Source organism: Oncorhynchus tshawytscha, linkage group LG09, assembly GCF_018296145.1.
Source record: "Oncorhynchus tshawytscha isolate Ot180627B linkage group LG09, Otsh_v2.0, whole genome shotgun sequence".
Taxonomy (NCBI): domain Eukaryota; kingdom Metazoa; phylum Chordata; class Actinopteri; order Salmoniformes; family Salmonidae; genus Oncorhynchus; species Oncorhynchus tshawytscha.
In genome coordinates, this window is record NC_056437.1 from 17,473,920 (window position 1) to 17,492,420 (window position 18,501).

An 18,501-nucleotide genomic window follows, 5' to 3' on the forward strand; every position below is an offset into this window, starting at 1 on the left:
AAAGATAAATAGAGATCTAACACTGAGTGTTGTACATAATGCTGTTCTTCTAACTGTTCATGTCAATAACATCACTAGTACCAGCACTGCTGTACTGGGAATTAAGTATATGCTAAGCCATCCTCTGTCTCCACTGAAATGTCATTTCTCTCCATTGAACTGATGTTTGGATGTGTGCACCCACTGATAAACATTGGGTCAGGTAGGCTCATGCTCTGAGATCCACGTGCCTACATCATCTGCCATCTGAACTCATTGATTTCCTGAAAAATGAATAATTATTGATTGCTTGATCACTTTTAAATACTAAGTGTTGAGCCTGAATAAAAACACATACATAAATAGGCTTGAGGTTGAACATTTAGATTTGATAGATGTTTGAATATGCATTCCTCCCCCTATTCTGAAGCTAGGTTGCAACTGACAGAGAGCACCTTGAATGAGAATCTGAGACACGGTTTGAACTACAAGACTGACTGTGAGCTGAGTGGAGATGATAAAAGGTATTACAAAAGATACAGTTAGAACGATCTCAACATGTCCTGTATGTACCAAGCTGCATACTGTAGATGAGAACTACCATTTCTGCAAACCTCTGAAAGCAGAATTGACTTTGAGAGTCAGCAGCTTCCCACTAGCCTGGGTGCCAGTCTGTGTTGTTTAACCAGCTCCTTTCCTATCAAAAGACATGATAAACACAAAAGAGTTGAGAAGTTCAGCAGAGACAGGATGGAATCCAGGCTAAATTCCAACTTGGTAAACTACCATGACGGTTTTTATATGATGTCATTCAGTTACAGTCTCCATTCTCAACTCTGTAGTTTAAATGTACTGAACCTGTCATTCATAGTTAAATGTAAATATTTAATACAATTATTTAGTGTCAGCTCAGTGACATGTTTAAAACTTAAGGCAAATAAAAACATGGCACTATTAATTAGTTAAACTGTTTTACCTACAAAGTACATTTTAATATAGCAACCAAGACACACCCTCCGATAAAACCTACCTACGCTATAAGCCTGTCCTTACGGGAAAACATACAGTTGAAGTCTGAAGTTTACATACACCTTAGCCAAATACATTTAAACTCAGTTTTTCACAATTCCTGACACTTAATCCAGGTAAAAAATTCCCTGTCTTAGATCAGTTACGATCACCACTTTATTTGAAGAATGTGAAATGTGAGAATAATAGTAGAGAAAACTACTTATTTCAGCTTTTATTTCTTTCATCACATTCCCAGTGGGTCAGAAGTTTGCATACACTCAATTAGTATTTGGTAGCATTGCTTTTAAATTGTTTAACATGGGTCAAACGATTCAGGTAGCCTTCCACAAGCTTCCCACAATAAATTGGATGAATTTTGGCCCATTCTTCCAGACAGAGCTGGATTAACTGAGTCAGGTTTGTAGGCCTCCTTGCTCACACACGCATTTTCAGTTCTGCCCACACATTTTCTATAGGATTGAGGTCAGGGCTTTGTGATGGCCACTCCAATACCTTGACTTTGTTGTCCTTAAGCCATTTTGCCACAACTTTGGAAGTATGCTTGGGGTCATTGTCCATTTGGAAGACCCATTTGCAAACAAGATTTAACTTCCTGACTGATGTCTTGAGATGTTGCTTCAATATATCCACACATTTTCCTGCCTCATGATGCCATCTGTTTTGTGAAGTGCACCAGTCCCTCCTGCAACAAAGCAACCCTACAACATGATGCGGCCACCCCCGTGCTTCACGGTTGGGATGTGTTCTTCGGCTTGCAAGCCTCCCCCTTTTTTCTCCAAACATAACGATGGTCATTATGGCCAAACAGTTCTATTTTTGTTTCATCAGACCAGAGAACATTTCTCCAAAAAGTACAATCTTTGAAACCATTTGCAGTTACAAACCGTAGTCTGGCTTTTTTATGGCGGTTTTGGAGCAGTGGCTTCTTCATGGAGCGGCCATTCAGGTTATGTCGATATAGGACTCGTTTTACTGTGGATATAGATACTTTTGTACCTGTTTCCTCCAGCATCTTCACAAGGTCCATGGCTGTTGTTCGGGGATTGATTTGCACTTTTCGCACCAAAGTACGTTCATCTCTAGGAGACAGAACGCGTCTCCTTCCTGAGTGGTATGATAGCTGCGTGGTCCCATGGTGTTAATACTTGCGTACTATTGTTTGTACAGATGAACGTGGTACCTTCAGGAATTTGAAATTGCTCCCAAGGATGAACCAGACTTGTGGAGGTCTACAATTGTTTTTCTGAGGTCTTGGCTGATTTCTTTTGATTTTCCCATGATGTCAAGCAAAGAGGCACTGAGTTTGAAGGTAGGTCTTGAAATACATCCACAGGTACACGTCCAATTGACTCAAATGATGTCAATTAGCCTATCAGAAGCTTCTAAAGCCATGGCATCACTTTCTGGAATTTCCCAAGCTGTTTAAAGGCACAGTCAACTTAGTGCATGTAAACTTCTGACCCTCTGGAATTGTGATACAGTGAATTATAAGTGAAATAATCTGTAAACAATTGTTGGAAAAATTACTTGTGTCATGCACAAAGTAGATGTCCTAACCGACTTGCCAAAAGTATAGTTTGTTAACAAGAAATTTGTGGAGTGGTTGAAAAATGAGATTTAATGACTCCAACCTGAGTTTATGTAAACTTCAACTGTAAATGAGACCAGTACCACTGTGTTGTTCTAACTCTAGAAAACAAAGACAGTAAAAACATGTTTTAAATCACACACAGTACCAGTCAAAAGTTTGGACCCACCTACTCATTCAAGGGTTTTTCTTTATTTTTACTATTTTCTACATTGTAGAATAATAGTGAAGACATCAAAACTATCAAATAATACATATGGAATCATGTAGTAACCAAAAATAGTGTTAAACATATCAACATATATTTTATATTTGAGATTCTTCAAAGTAGACACCGTTTTCCTTGATCACAGCTTTGCACACTCTTGGCATTCTCTCAACCAGCTTCATGAGTTAGTCACCTGGAATGCATTTCAATTAACAGGTGTGCTTTGTTAAAAGCTAATTTGTGGAATTTCTGTCCTTCTTAATGCATTTGAGCCAATCAGTTGTGTTGTGACAAGGTAGGGGTGCTATACAGAAGATAGACTGATTTGGTTAAAGACCAAGTCTATATTACTGCAAGAACAGCTCAAATAAGCAAAGAGAAACGACAGTCCATCATTACTTTAAGACATCAATCCTGAAAATGTAGAAATATTTACGTTTCTTCAAGTGCAGTCGCAAAATCCATCAAGCACTATGATGAAACTGGCTCTCATTAGGACCGCCACAGGAATGGAAGACCCAGAGTTACCTCTGCTGCAGAGGATAAGTTCATTAGAGTTACCAGCCTCAGAAATTGCAGCCCAAATAAATGCTTCACAGATTTCAAGTAACAGACACATCTCAACATCAACTGTTCATGGTCGAATTGCTTCAAAGAAACCACTACTAAATTACACCGAAGAAGAGACTTGCTTGGGCCAAGAAACACGAGGAATGGACATTAGACTGGTGGAAATCTGTCATTTGGTCTGATGAATCCAAATTTGAGATTTTTGTTTCCAACCACCGTGTCTTTGTGAGATGCAGAGTAGGTGAACGCAGAGTAGGTGAACGGATGATCTCTGCATGCGTGGTTCCCACCACGAAGCATGGTGGAGGAGGTGTGATGGTGCTTTGCTGGTGACACTGTGATTTATTTAGAATTCAAGGCACACTAAACCAGCATGGCTACCACAGCATATTGCAGCGATATGCCATCCCATCTGGTTTGCACTTAGTGGGACTATCATTTGTTTTTCAACACGACAACGACCCAACACACCTCCAGGCTGTGTAAGGGCTATTTGACCAAGAAAGAGAGTGATGACCTGGCCTCCACAATCACCTGTTCTCAACCCAATTGAGATGGTTTTGGATGGGTTGGACTGCAGACTGAAGGAAAAGCAGCCAACAAGTGCTCAGCATATGCGGGAACTCCTTCAAGACTGTTGGAAAAGCATTCCAGGTGAAGCTGATTTAGAGAATGCCAAGAGTGTGCAAAGCTGTCATCAAGGCAAATGGTGGCTACTTTGAAGAATCTAAAATCTAAAATACAAAAACTACATGATTCCATTTCATAGTTTTGATGTCTTCAATGTTATTCCACAATGTAGAAAATAGTAAAAAAAAAGAAAAAAAACTTGAATTAACTTTTGACTGGTATTGTGTGTGTGTATATATATAATACTTTTGCAAGGCACTGTATGTAGTGCCTTGCAAAAGTATTCACCCCCTGTGGCGTTTTTCCTATTTTGTTGCATTACAACCTGTAATTTAAATGGATTTTTATTTGGATTTCATGGAATGGACATAAACAAAATAGTCATAATTGGTGAAGTGAAAAAAATAACTTGTTTAAAAAAATTATAAAAATAAAAAATGGAAAAGTGGTGCGTGCAAAGTTCACCTGTGTGCAATATAAGTTTCACATGATCTGTCATATGATCTCAGTATATATACACCTGTTCTGAAAGGCCCAGTGTCACGCCCTGACCTTAGAGAGCTTTTTATGTCTCTATTTTGGTTTGGTCAGGGTGTGATTTGGGGTGGGCATTCTATGTTCTTTTTTCTATGTTTTGTATATCTTTGTTTTGGCCGGGTATGGTTCTCAATCAGGGACAGCTAACTATCGTTGTCTCTGATTGGGAACCATACTTAGGTTGCTTTTTCCCACCTATGATTGTGGGTAGTTGTTTTCTGTTTAGTGTTCTGCACCTGACAGGACTGTTTCGGTTTAGTTTTGCACGTTGTTATTTTGTTCTAGTGTTCAGTTTTTCAATAAAATCCTGAACACTTACCACGCTACGCTTTGGTCCAATTTTTCCTCATCAGACGACGACGAACGTTACACGCAGAGTCTGCAACACCACTAAGCAAGGGGCACCACTAAGCAAGCAGCACTATGAAGACCAAGGAGCTCTCCAAACAGGTCAGGGAAAAAGTTGTGGAGAACTACAGATCAGGGTTGGATTATAAAAAAATATCAGAAACTTTGTACATCCCACGGAGCACCATTAAATCCATAATTAAAAAATGGAAAGAATATGGCACCACAACAAGCCTGCCAAGAGAGGGCAGCCCACCAAAACTCACAGACAGGCAAGGAGAGCATTAATCAGAGAGGCAACAAAAAGACCAAAGAAAACCCTGAAGGAGCTGCGAAGCCCCATAGCAGAGATTGGAGTATCTGTCCATTGGACCACTTTAAGCCGTACACTCCACATAGCTGGGCTTTACGGAAGAGTGGCCAAAAAAAAGCCATTGCTTAAAAACAAAAATAAGCAACCACGTTTGGTGTTCGCCAAAAGGCATGTGGGAGACTCCCCAAACATATGGAAGAAGGTACTCTGGTCAGACGAGACTAATATTCAGCTTTTTGGACATCAAGGAAAACGCTATGTCTGGCGCAAACCCAACACCTCTCATCACCCCCACACCATGATGCTGCCACCACCATGCTTCACTGTGGGGATGTTTATCATTGGCAGGGACTGGAAAACTGGTCAGAATTGAAGGAATGATGGATGTCGCTATATACAGGGAAATTCAGTCTTCCAGAGTTTTGAGAGTGGGACGGAGGTTCACCTTCCAGCAGTACAATGACCCTAAGCATACTGCTAAAGCCACACTTGAGTGGTTTAACGGGAAACATTTAAATGACTTGGAACAGCCTAGTCAAAGTCCAGACCTCAATCCAATTGAGAATCTGTGGTATGACTTAAAGATTGCTGTACACCAGCGGAACCCATCTAACTTGAAGCAGCTGGAGCAGTTTTACCTTGAAGAATGGGCAAAAATCCCAGTGGCTAGATGTGCCAAGCTTATAGAGATAGGATCAAGAGAGACGCTCAAGTGTTTTAGTACTATATCTCTTGACACAATGATGAAATTAATCATGGCCTCTAAACCTTCAAGCTGCATACTGGACCCTATTCCAACTAAACTACTGAAAGAGCTGCTTCCTGTGCTTGGCCCTCCTATGTTGAACATAATAAACGGCTCTCTATCCACCAGATGTGTACCAAACTCACTAAAAGTGGCAGTAATAAAGCCTCTCTTGAAAAAGCCAAACCTTGACCCAGAATATATAAAAAACTATCGGCCTATATCGAATCTTCCATTCCTCTCAAAAATGTTAGAAAAGACTGTTGCGCAGCAACTCACTGCCTTCCTGAAGACAAACAATGTATACGAAATGCTGAAGCATTTTATACTAAACGCTTTAGTCTGGTTTTAGACCCCGTCATAGCACTGAGACTGCATTTGTGAAGGTGGTAAATGACCTTTTAATGGCATCAGACCGAGGCTCTGCATCTGTCCTCGTGCTCCTAGACATTAGTGCTGCTTTTGATACCATCGTTCACCACATTCTTTTGGAGAGATTGGAAACCCAAATTGGTCTACATGGACAAGTTCTGGCCTGGTTTAGATCTTATCTGTCGGAAAGATATCAGTTTGTCTCTGTGAATGGTTTGTCCTCTGACAAATTAACTGTAAATTTCGGTGTTCCTCAAGGTTCCGTTTTAGGACCACTATTGTTTTCACTATATATTTTACCTCTTGGGGATGTCATTCGAAAACATAATGTTAACTTTCACTGCTATGCGGATGACACACAGCTGTACATTTCAATGAAACATGGTGAAGCCCCAAAATTGCCCTCGCTAGAAGCATGTGTTTCAGACATAAGGAAGTGGATGGCTGCAAACGTTCTACTTTTAAACTCGGACAAAACAGAGATGCTTGTTCTAGGTCCCAAGAAACAAAGAGATCTTCTGTTGAATCTGACAATTAATCTTAATGGTTGTACAGTCGTCTCAAATAAAACTGTGAAGGACCTCGGCGTTACTCTGGACCCTGATCTCTCTTTTGAAGAACATATCAAGACCATTTCAAGGACAGCTTTTTTCCATCTACGTAACATTGCAAAAATCAGAAACTTTCTGTCCAAAAATTATGTAGAAAAATTCATCCATGCTTTTGTCACTTCTAGGTCTACTTTCCGGCTACCCGGATAAAGCACTAAATAAACTTCAGTTAGTGCTAAATACGGCTGCTAGAATCCTGACTAGAACCAAATAAATTGATCATATTACTCCAGTGCTAGCCTCCCTACACTGGCTTACTGTCAAGGCAAGGGCTGATTTCAAGGTTTTACTGCTAACCTACAAAGCATTACATGGGCTTGCTCCTACCTATCTATCTTATTTGGTCCTGCCGTACATACCTACACGTACGCTACGGTCACAAGACGCAGGCCTCCTAATTGTCCCTAGAATTTCTAAGCAAACAGCTGGAGGCAGGGCTTTCTCCTATAGAGCTCCATTTTTATGGAATGGTCTGCCTACCCATGTGAGACGCAAAATCAGTCTCAACCTTTAAGTCTTTACTGAAGACTCATCTCTTCAGTGGGTCATATGATTGAGTGTAGTCTGGCCCAGGAGTGGGAAGGTGAACGGAAAGGCTCTGGAGCAACGAACTGCCCTTGCTGTCTCTGCCTGGCCGGTTCCCCTCTTTCCACTGGGATTCTCTGCCTCTAACCCTATTACAGGGGCTGAGTCACTGGCTTACTGGGGCTCTTTCATACCGTCCCTGGGAGGGGTGCGTCACTTGAGTGGGTTGAGTCACTGATGTGATCTTCCTGTCTGGGTTGCCCCCGAATCACAGCCTACCTCGCCAAACAGGTGATTAAACAAGCGCATGTGCAAAAAAAGCACTGTCATTGCACCAATGTGTACCCAACCATAAACATCATCCTCCTTCTTAAAATCAATACACAAGTATATATTTTTAAACCTGCATATTTAGTTAATATTGCCTGCTAACATGAATTTATTTTAACTATGGAAATTGTGTCACTTCTCTTGCGTTCCATGCAAGCAGTTATATGCAGCAGTTTGGGCCACCTGGCTCGTTGCGAACTGTGTGAAGACCATTTATTCCTAACAAATACAGTAATTAATTTGCCAGAATTGTACATAATTATGACATAACATTAAAGGTTGTACAATGTAACAGCAATATTTAGACTTAGGGATGCCACCCGTTAGATAAAATATGGAATGGTTCTGTATTTCACTGAAAGAATAAACGTTTTGTTTTCAAAATGACAGTTTCCGGATTTGACCATATTAATGACGTACGGCTTGTATTTCTGTGTGTCATTATGTTATAATTAAGTCTAGGATTTGATATTTGATAGAGCAGTCTGACTGAGCGGTGGTAGGCAGCAGCAGGCTCGTAAGCATTCATTCAAACAGCACTTCCGTGCGTTTTGCCAGCATTGAGCGGTTTATGACTTCAAGCCTATCAACTCCCAAGATTAGGCTGGTGTAACCGATGTGAAATGGCTAGCTAGTTAGCAGGGTGCGCGCTAATAGCGTTTCAATCGGTGACGTCACTCGCTCTGAGACATTGAAGTAGTTCTCCTTGCTCTGCAAGGGCCGCGCGGCTTTTGTGGAGTGATGGGTAACGATGCTTCGAGGGTGGCTGTTGTTGATGTGTTCCTGGTTCGAGTCCAGGTAGGGGCGAGGAGAGGGACGGAAGCTATACGGTTACACTGGCAATACTAAAGTGCCTATAAAAACATCAATAGTCAAAGGTATAGAGAGAAATAGTCCGATAATAACTACAACCTAAAACTTCTTACCTGGGAATATTGAAGAATATTGAAGACCAGCTTTCATATGTTCTCATGTTCTGAGCAAGGAACTTAAACGTTAGCTTTTTTACATGGCACACTTTTACTTCCTTCTCCAACACTTTGTTTTTGTATTATTTAAAACAAATTGAACGTTTCATTATTTATTTGAGGCTAAATTGATTTTATTGATGTATTACACTGCTCAAAAAAATAAAAGGAACACTTAAACAACACAATGTAACTCCAAGTCAATCACACTTCTGTGATATCAAACTGTCCACTTAGGAAGCAACACTGATTGACAATAAATGTCACATGCTGTTGTGCAAATGGAATAGACAACAGGTGGAAATGTTAGGCAATTAGCAAGACACCCCCAATAAAGGAGTGGTTCTGCAGGTGATAACCACAGACCACTTCTCAGTTCCTATGCTTCCTGGCTGATGTTTTGGTCACTTTTGAATGCTGGCGGTGCTTTCACTCTAGTGGTAGCATGAGACGGCGTCTACAACCCACACAAGTGGCTCAGGTAGTGCAGCTCATCCAGGATGGAACATCAATGCGAGCTGTGGCAAGAAGGTTTGCTGTGTCTGTCAGCGTAGTGTCCAGAGCATGGAGGCGCTACCAGGAGACAGGCCAGTATATCAGGAGACGTGGAGGAGGCCGTAGGAGGGCAACAACCCAGCAGCAGGACCGCTACCTCCGCCTTTGTGCAAGGAGGTGCAGGAGGAGCACTGCCAGAGCCCTGCAAAATGACCTCCAGCAGGCCACAAATGTGCATGTGTCTGCTCAAACGGTCAGAAACAGACTCCATGAGGGTGGTATGAGGGCCCGACGTCCACAGGTGGGGGTTGTGCTTACAGCCCAACACCGTGCAGGACGTTTGGCATTTGCCAGAGAACACCAAGATTGGCAAATTCGCCACTGGCGCCTTGTGCTCTTCACAGATGAGAAGCAGGTTCACACTGAGCACATGTGACAGACGTGAGTCTGGAGACGCCGTGGAGATCGTTCTGCTGCCTGCAACATCCTTCAGCGTGACCGGTTTGGCGGTGGGTCAGTCATGGTGTGGGGTGGCATTTCTTTGGGGGGCCGCACAGCCCTCCATGTGCTCGCCAGAGGTAGCCTGACTGCCATTAGGTACCGAGATGAGATCCTCAGACCCCTTGTGAGACCATATGCTGGTGCGGTTGGCCCTGGGTTCCTCCTAATGCAAGACAATGCTAGACCTCATGTGGCTGGAGTGTGTCAGCAGTTCCTGCAAGAGGAAGGCATTGATGCTATGGACTGGCCCGCCCGTTCCCCAGACCTGAATCCAATTGAGCACATCTGTGACATCATGTCTCGCTCCATCCACCAACGCCACGTTGCACCACAGACTTTCCAGGAGTTGGCGGATGCTTTAGTCCAGGTCTGGGAGGAGATCCCTCAGGAGACCATCCGCCACCTCATCAGGAGCATGCCCAGGCATTGTAGGGAGGTCATACAGGCACATGGAGGCCACACACACTACTGAGCCTCATTTTGACTTGTTTTAAGGACATTACATCAAAGTTGGATCAGCCTGTAGTGTGTTTTTCCACTTTAATTTTGAGTGTGACTCCAAATCCAGACCTCCATGGGTTGATACATTTGATTTCCATTGATAATTTTTGTGTGATTTTGTTGTCAGCACATTCAACTATGTAAAGAAAAAGTATTTAATAAGAATATTTCATTAATTCAGATCTAGGATGTGTTATTTTAGTGTTCCCTTTATTTTTTTGAGCAGTGTATATTAAGTTAAAATAAGTGTTCATTCAGTATTGTTGTAGTTGTCATTATTACAAATAAATACATTTGAAAAAATTAAATCGTCTGATTAATCGGTATCGGCTTTTTTTGGTCCTCCAATAATCGGTATTGGCGTGGAAAAATCATAATCGGTCAACCTCTAATACAAACCCCCCAAAAATCTATTTTAATTCCAGGTTATAAGGCAACAAAATAGAAAAATGCCAAGGGGGTGAATACTTTCAGAAGCCATTTTGTAAAAAACATCCACAAATCCACACCCAGTACAGCAGCAGTAAAACCATGGTGTGTTGTTTGTGTGACATTATATCTTAGCAGTGTATTGACCCTCCTGAGCTAAAAAAAAACAACCCCAAAACTAAATGTAACAACTGGAAACTGACCTAAACAAACACTGTATCAACCAGAGGTGAGTTAGGGGGAGGTTTGACGTGGCTCTTGGGTTAGAAGATGCCCTTAAGGCGTCAGCATGCTTCAGTTCGGCTGGTGCTTAGCCGAACTTGGCTAGCCAAACCGAACGAGTGTGCTTGCATACTCCCTTAAAAGACCTTTGCTTAAAAAAATGAGAAAAAGCGTCAATAGCAGTTTGTCCATTTTGAGACGCCGTAGTGTTTTTCTCTTCTGGCTGAGCTGAGCACACTGCGTAACCCCTGGTCATGGAGGGGATAACAGGCTGGATCACAGAGCTACTCTTGGCATTAGTGAGTGTGGAAGAAGAGAAGAGGGGCTCAGTGAAGGGAGGTAAAGTCCTTTCTCCCTCTGCTCAGAGGAGTGTTAGGGGCTACGTGGGGGAGGAAGAGGATAGAGAGAAGAAAGGATGCAGTGTGACTATTTCTCCTCGTAGTCCTGAGATGGAGACTCCTGCTTGTTCTTCTTACTGCGAGGAGCCTCTTCCTCCGGATCCTGCCAGCCAACAGACGAACATACAAACACAACCATATCTGAGGAAATCAATTTGTCCATTTATTCAATAAAAAATGTGGATGGGATAAAAAGAGATTAAGGAGACTTTGATTTTTAAGGAGGCCCTCATGCCACTCATATTCTTTGTGGAGGAAGAGTAGAATATAGAGTACCAGACTGGCCAGGGTATATGGTGGAATATAGAGTAGAGTACCAGAGTGGCTTTGCGGCTGTCTGAGGTGTCCTTTTCTCCCGAGGAAGTCTGGCTGCTGTCTCTCTTGTCCCTCTGTCCTCTCTCTGATGGGTTGCTCTTCACTGCACCAAACGCACAATAACACACCATATTAAATACCTATTAAACCAGTCACTGTCAGATCTTCAACTGTTGAATGACTGTCTGTAAATCTGCATTGCTTGCTGTTTGGGGTTTTAGGTTGGGTTTCTGTATAGCACTTTGTGACATCTTCTGGTGTAAGGGCTTTAGAAATACATTTGATTTGTATATTTGAATATCAATTAGTATTGTTATTTCTGTATGATCCCCATTAGCTGTTGCTACTGATCCCCAAAAGCAGCAGCTACTCTTCCCGGGGTCCACAAAGAACATTAAAACATGACATAATAGAGAACATTAATAGACAACAGCTCAAGAACTGAACTACATAAAAAAAGCCACATGTAGCCTACATATCAATACATACACACAAACTATCTCGGTCAAATAGGTTTGCTGTTCACTTGAGCAATATGGAGATGGGATGGAGTTCCATGCAATAATGGCTCTATATGATATTGTACATTTTTTGAGTTTGTTCTGGATTTGTGGGCTGTAAAAAGACCCCTGGGTGGCATGTCTGGTGGGGTAAGTGTGTGTGTCAGAGCTGTGTGTAAGCTATGCAAACAATTTGGGATTTTCAACACATACATTTTTCTTATAAAAATAAGTGATGCAGTCAGTCTCTCCTCAACTCTTAGCCAAGAGAGACTGCCATGCATAGTATTTATATAAGCCCTCTAATTACAATGAAGAGCAAGATGTGCCACTCTGTTCTGGGCCAGCTGCAGCTGCAGCTTAACTAGGTCTTTCCTTGCAACACTCGACCACACAACTGGACAATAATCAAGATAAGATAAAACTAGAGCCTGCAGGACTTGCTTTTGGAGTGTGGTGTCAAAAAAAGGAAAGCATCTCTTTATTACAGACAGACCTCTCCCCATCTTTACAACCATTGAATCTATATGTTTTGACCATGACAGTTTACAATCTAAGGTAAGGCCAAGTAATTTAGTCTCCTCAGCTTGTTCAACAGCCACACTATTCATTACCAGATTCTGAGGTCTAGAACGTAGGGAATGATTTGTACCAAATACAATGCTCTTAGTTTTAGATGTTCAGGACTGGCCACCAATTCCAAAACAGACTGTAACTCTTTCTTAAGAGTTTCAGTGACTTCATTAGCTGTGGTTGCTGATGTGTATATGGTTTAATCAACCGCATACGTGGACACACATGCTTTGTTCAATGCCAGTGGCAGGTCATTGGTAAAAATAGAAAAGAGTAGAGGGCCCAGAGAGCTGCCCTGCGGTACACCACAATTTGCATGTTTGACGTTATAGAAGCTTCCATTATTTTAGTTATATTAGATAGATATCTCTGAATCCATGATATGGCAGAGGTTGAAAAGCCATAACACATGCGTTTTTTCAACAACAAGTTATGGTCAATAATATCAAAGGCTGCACTGACATCTAACAGTACAGCTCCCACAAACTTATTATTATCAATTTCTTTCAAACAATCATTAGTCATTTGTGTCAGTGCAGTGCATATTGAGTGCCCTTCTCTATAAGCATGGTGAAAGTCTGTTGTTAAATTGTTTACAGAGAAATAGCATTGTATTTGGTCAAACACAATTTTTTTCAAAAGGTTTGCTAAGAGCTGGCAGCAAGCTTATGTTTCTGCTGTTAGAACCAGTAAAGGCCGCTACCAAAGGCCCAGATAAATCATGCATTATTTCTGTAACAAGACCTACTGTTGAGTATTCATGTTTACACTTATTTGCTACTTGTAAACAACTCAAGTCAAGGGCAGCTGTAACAGATTAATGCTCCTGTGTGGTGATATGGAGTAATTACTTGTGCTCAGATAAAAAGGCATGTCTGGGAGAGAGTAATAAATATAGGCATACTTGAAAGAGAGGGGTAGAGAGAGAGGGGGGTAGAGAAAGAGAGAGCTATAGAGAGATAGAGAGAGAAAAAGAGAGGGGAGAGAGAGAAAAAGAGAGGGCGTAGAGAGAGAGAAAGAGGGGGTAGAGAGAGAGAGAAAGAATGATGGGGTAGAGAGAGAGAGAAAGAGTGATGGGGTAGAGAGAGAAAAGGAGAGGGGGAGAGAGAGAGACAAAAAGAGCGAGGGAGAGGGAGAAAGAGAAAAAGAGTGAAAGAGAGTACCAGGCTGAGAGAGGTCTCTTGTTAGAAGGGGTGCAGATGGACGGTTGGCAGTTGAAGCCTCGAGGGTCTGGTCACAGCTGCACTCCCTCTCTCTCTCAGCGGGATAGAAAAGATAACCCTTTCTCCTTCTCTCTCTCTCTCCCACAGTCTCCCAGCGTGATGAGCCTCTGAGTACAGCCCTGTGACCTCAGGCCTAATGACTGGAGCTCTCCAGCTAACCAAGCAGGAATTGAAGAAACACTAAACACTACCACAGGGTTCACGCATCCAGTTCTATTAAAAGTGTATGGATGGGCCACTACAGGAGGGTATTTCAGGCTGGGAATTTGAGTGTGATTCCCCATGTTGGTGGTAGTGGTAGTGTGTCTCACCCCTCTTGCAGTCAGGGCTCTGGTCGCTATTGGCCTCACTGTTGTCGCCATGGAATACGGTGGTGGGTTCGGGGGCTGGGCTAGTGCTGGTTTCCTGTTTCCTGACAGGGGAGGATTCAGCGATAGAACTCTGGTTACTGTTGTCGTCTGAGAAAAAGAAGGGGAGAGGGAAGAAGACAGAAGGTTTTTACATTTGTTTAACCTTTAACTCCATTATGGGTCCACAGGCATACACACTGACCCACACACTGTTAAGCGTCCTACAGAGTTCAAAGCTGCGCAGCCGTGTTATTTACTTTGAGATATGGCGGCCACTAGATAACAGCCAATTAAATATGTAATAATGGACCGCTTGTCAGAGTTTCGCAGCTATGGACTCTGAATTGAGATTTACCCACCATTCCTGTCCATCATCCCAGGAGAAGAGCTGTTCTCTGGTGTGGTCAATTCTGACCCATACTTCTCATCCTTCCCCTTCTTCTTCTGCAAGACAACAGACAGGGGTAGAAATACTGTTTACATACAACACAATGACGTGACATGAGTTTGAGATGGTGAGAGAATTCTATAAAAGAACTAGACACTGAACTTGAATGAGTCTGTGGTGTGTGTGGTGGGCTGTGGTCTGTGGTGTGTGTGTTGGGCTGTGGTGTGGTGGTGTGTGGTGGTGTGTGTGGTGGGCTGTGGTGTGGTGGTGTGTGTGGTGGGCTGTGGTCTGTGGTGTGTGTGTTGGGCTGTGGTGTGGTGGTGTGTGGTGTGGTGGTGTGTGTGGTGGGCTGTGGTCTGTGGTGTGTGTGTTGGGCTGTGGTGTGGTGGTGTGTGTGTTGGGCTGTGGTCTGTGGTGTGTGTGTTGGGCTGTGGTGTGGTGGTGTGTGGTGTGGTGGTGTGTGTGGTGGGCTGTGGTCTGTGGTGTGTGTGTTGGGCTGTGGTGTGGTGGTGTGTGGTGTGGTGGTGTGTGTGGTGGGCTGTGGTGTGGTGTGGTGTGGTGGTGTGTGTGGTGGGCTGTGGTGTGGTGGTGTGTGTGGTGGGCTGTGGTGTGGTGGTGTGTGGTGTGGTGTGGTGGTGGGTGTGGTGTGGTGGTGTGTGTGGTGGGCTGTGGTGTGGTGGTGTGTGTGGTGGGCTGTGTATTATGTACTTCATCTGCTGTTTTGGGCTCAGTAACTGGAACCCACTTGAAGATCCTCAGGGATGTGTCTCCAACTGTCACCCATTTCTTCTCCCTGGTAGAGAGAGACGCACGCGCACGCACACACACAATTATTTAAATGGTTCAATTCGATTCGCATTCAATGTTCCTTTAGTGATAACAGCTCTCTCAGGGCATCCCACAAAACACAATACAGACTAAGTTCAGTCGGAAATAAACAACAACATGGAAACAGTCCCAGACTTTTGTTATAGAATAACATAGTTCCTATCACTCAACCCGAGTAGCGCAGCAGTCTAAGGCACTTCATCTCAGTGTTAGAGGTGTCACTACAGACCCCGGTTCAATTCCAGGCTGTATCACAACCGGCCGTGATTGGGAGTCCCATAGGGCGGCGCACAATTGGCCCAGCGTCGTCCGGGTTTGTCCCGGAGTAAGCAGTCATTGTAAATATGAATTTGTTAACTGACTTGCCTAGTTAAATAAAAGGTAAAAAAATAGGACTTTTTGCATTATAATAATAAAATAGTATTACATTATTGCAATAGCAAACGTGATCCAATACAAATGTGGGCCTATTACAATTGAAAATCAAAATAGTTTTTTATTCAAGGGGTACAAGTAAACATATCCATATGAAAACAAACTGAAGTAAGCTATTAGATTTAGTTTACATTCTTTCCATCTCGAAAGTTTCCTAACTCTAATTTGCAAATGACCTTAAAAAATGTCCTATCTTTTCAATTATTTTGCAGAATGACTCTATTTCATGGAGACATGGGTGCAGAATCTCAATTTTAATTCATAAAACGAATCAAACGAATCCACTGGTGAAAATAAATGTTGCTTTGATATAAAGTTCATAAACATAATTTTGAAATAAAATGTAAAAAATTCCAGTGTTATTTCTAAGATTTTAAAAACAATGATTTCTATTTGTAAAACCCTGAGACTGACTGCTTGTTCAGCAATCCAGTAGTCCTACACCCTCCCTCTCCCAGACCCCACCGCGCAATCTCTGTTCGACCTAAAGGGCGACCCAAAGCGCTTAATTTAAAACTCCAGACGGTCTAAAAACTACTCCGGCTCTAGAGCGCACTTGTCATAGTCCTGAAGTGTGTTAATGAATGATTTGCGTCGAGCCAGTGTTCTGTCGGCTCTCTCCCTCTGCCACTACAGCAGCTAGGAGAAAGGAATGGCTTCATGTGACTGCAACGAAATGTCTTCTGGGTTTAACCCACATTAAACCTTGGTGGGAAATTCTCTAGAATAATAGGGATCTCGGTTTGTAGGCTACTCGATATACGTAGCCACGCACACCACGAGTGCGCCCTGCGCACATGAGTAGAGATACTGTCCTAAATCCCATATTTCAACCGCATGCTCATTCGTTCTATTTCCCTCTCAAAACAGGCAAGGCTTTATCTCATGTTTGGTAACGAATGGTGTTTTTTCCCCTCTGTCTTACCATTTCCGTACTTTCTCAATCGCGGCCATAACCCGCTTGATGTCATCTTTCGCCCTGCTTCGAGTCTCGGCTCGTACGGACCTGCCCGACATTGCCGCGGTTGGAAGGATTGGAAATATTTTAAAGCTCGCCGGCAGTTCTGACACAATGCAAACACACCGTACAGAGCGCACAGAGGAGCCAGCGCGCTTGCGCCAAGTGGAGAGGAGCGAGTAGGGCCCGCTGCAGAGATGCGCCTTGTTTCCCCGCAGTAATACAGACAGCAGAACAAAGCCACACAAACTCAACTATGGAAAACTTTGCCTGAAGAGTCTGAAATAATATTATAGGTGAAACAAAGGGTAATTATTTTTTTGCACGATAGTACTCGTGGCAAAAGTGACTATTTATATTATTACGCAGGACTCTTCGCGACAGCAGCCATCATTATCTGCGCCCATTAAACAGCCTACATTTACGTTTATATTAGGCTACTTCTAAACAAAATAAAATGTTGGGTTTCTCTTATGCTTACAATTATGTTTTGAATCTTGCTTGAACAGTTGCTAAGATTAGATTTGTTTGTGGTCTTTAATAAATAACTATTTTGGATGCAGCAGTTGTACGCTAGAATGCTAATGCTCATTGATATAGGCTGTAGCAAACGCTAGCTGAAGTTTTTTTTAAAATTATTATACAGTACGTATTCAAACCCCTTGACTATTTCCATACATTGTTACATTACAGCCTTATTCTAAAATGGATAAAACAATGTATCAATCTACACAGATACCCCATAATGACAGCAAAAACAGGTTTTTTGAAATTTGTGGAAGTTAAAAAAAAAAGTTTTATAACCTTAGTTACATAAGTATTAAGACCCTTTGCTATGAGAATTAAAATTGAGCTCAGGTGCATCCTGTTTCCATTGATCATCCTTGAGCTGTTTCTACAACTTGATTGTCGTCCACCTGTGGTAAATTCAATTGATTGGACATGATTTGGAAAGGCACACACACACACCTGTCTATATAAGGCCATACAGTTGACAGTGCATGTCAGAGCAAAAACCAAGCAATGGGGTTGAAGGAATTGTCTGTAGAGCTCCAAGATAGAATTGTGTCGAGGCACAGATACGGGGAAGGGTACCCAAAACTTTCTGTAGCATTAAAGGTCAAAGAAAACAGTGGTCTCCATCATTCTTAAATGGAAGAAGTTTGGAACCACCAAGACTCTTCCTAGAGCTGGCCTCCCGGCCAAACTGAGCAATCGGGAGAAGGGCATAGGTCAGGGAAGTGACCAAGAACCCAATGGTCACTCTGATAGAGCTCCAGAGTTCCTCTGTGGAGATGGGAGAACCTTCCAGAAAGACAACCATCTCTGCAACACTCCACCAATCAGGCCTTTATGGTAGAGTGGCCAGCCGAATGCCACTCCTCGGTAAAAGGCACATGACAAGCCCACTTGGAGTTTGCCAAAAGGCATATAAAGGACTCTCAGACCATGAGAAACATGATTCTCTGGTCTGATGAAACCAAGATTGAACTCTTTGGCCTAAATGCTAAGCGTCACGTCTGGAGGAAAGCTGGCACCATCCCTACGGTGAAGCATGGTGGTGGCAGCATCATGCTGTGGGTACATTTTTCAGCGGCAGGGACTTGGAGACTAGTCAGGATAGAAGGA

At 42.7% G+C, this 18,501-nt stretch overlaps 1 protein-coding gene across 2 annotated transcripts; it reads right to left on the minus strand.

Moving 5' to 3' along the window:
- Nucleotides 1–10,659: 10,659 nt before the first annotated feature.
- Nucleotides 10,660–17,412, minus strand: LOC112259311 (B-cell CLL/lymphoma 7 protein family member A-like). Of its 2 annotated transcripts, XM_024434027.2 has the most exons (6): nt 16,840–17,387; nt 15,360–15,444; nt 14,623–14,707; nt 14,225–14,371; nt 11,620–11,720; nt 10,660–11,405 (listed from the first exon to the last, which is right to left on the minus strand). In XM_024434027.2, the coding sequence occupies exons 1-6, from the start codon at nt 16,929–16,931 to the stop codon at nt 11,331–11,333; spliced, it is 585 nt and encodes a 194-aa protein (XP_024289795.1). In that variant the 5' UTR covers nt 16,932–17,387; the 3' UTR covers nt 10,660–11,330. The 2 variants fall into 2 exon arrangements, with proteins under 2 accessions (XP_024289795.1, XP_024289794.1); XM_024434026.2 differs by lacking the exon at nt 10,660–11,405 and having other exon boundaries at nt 11,449–11,720; nt 16,840–17,412.
- Between the last annotated feature and the right edge of the window lie 1,089 nt (nt 17,413–18,501).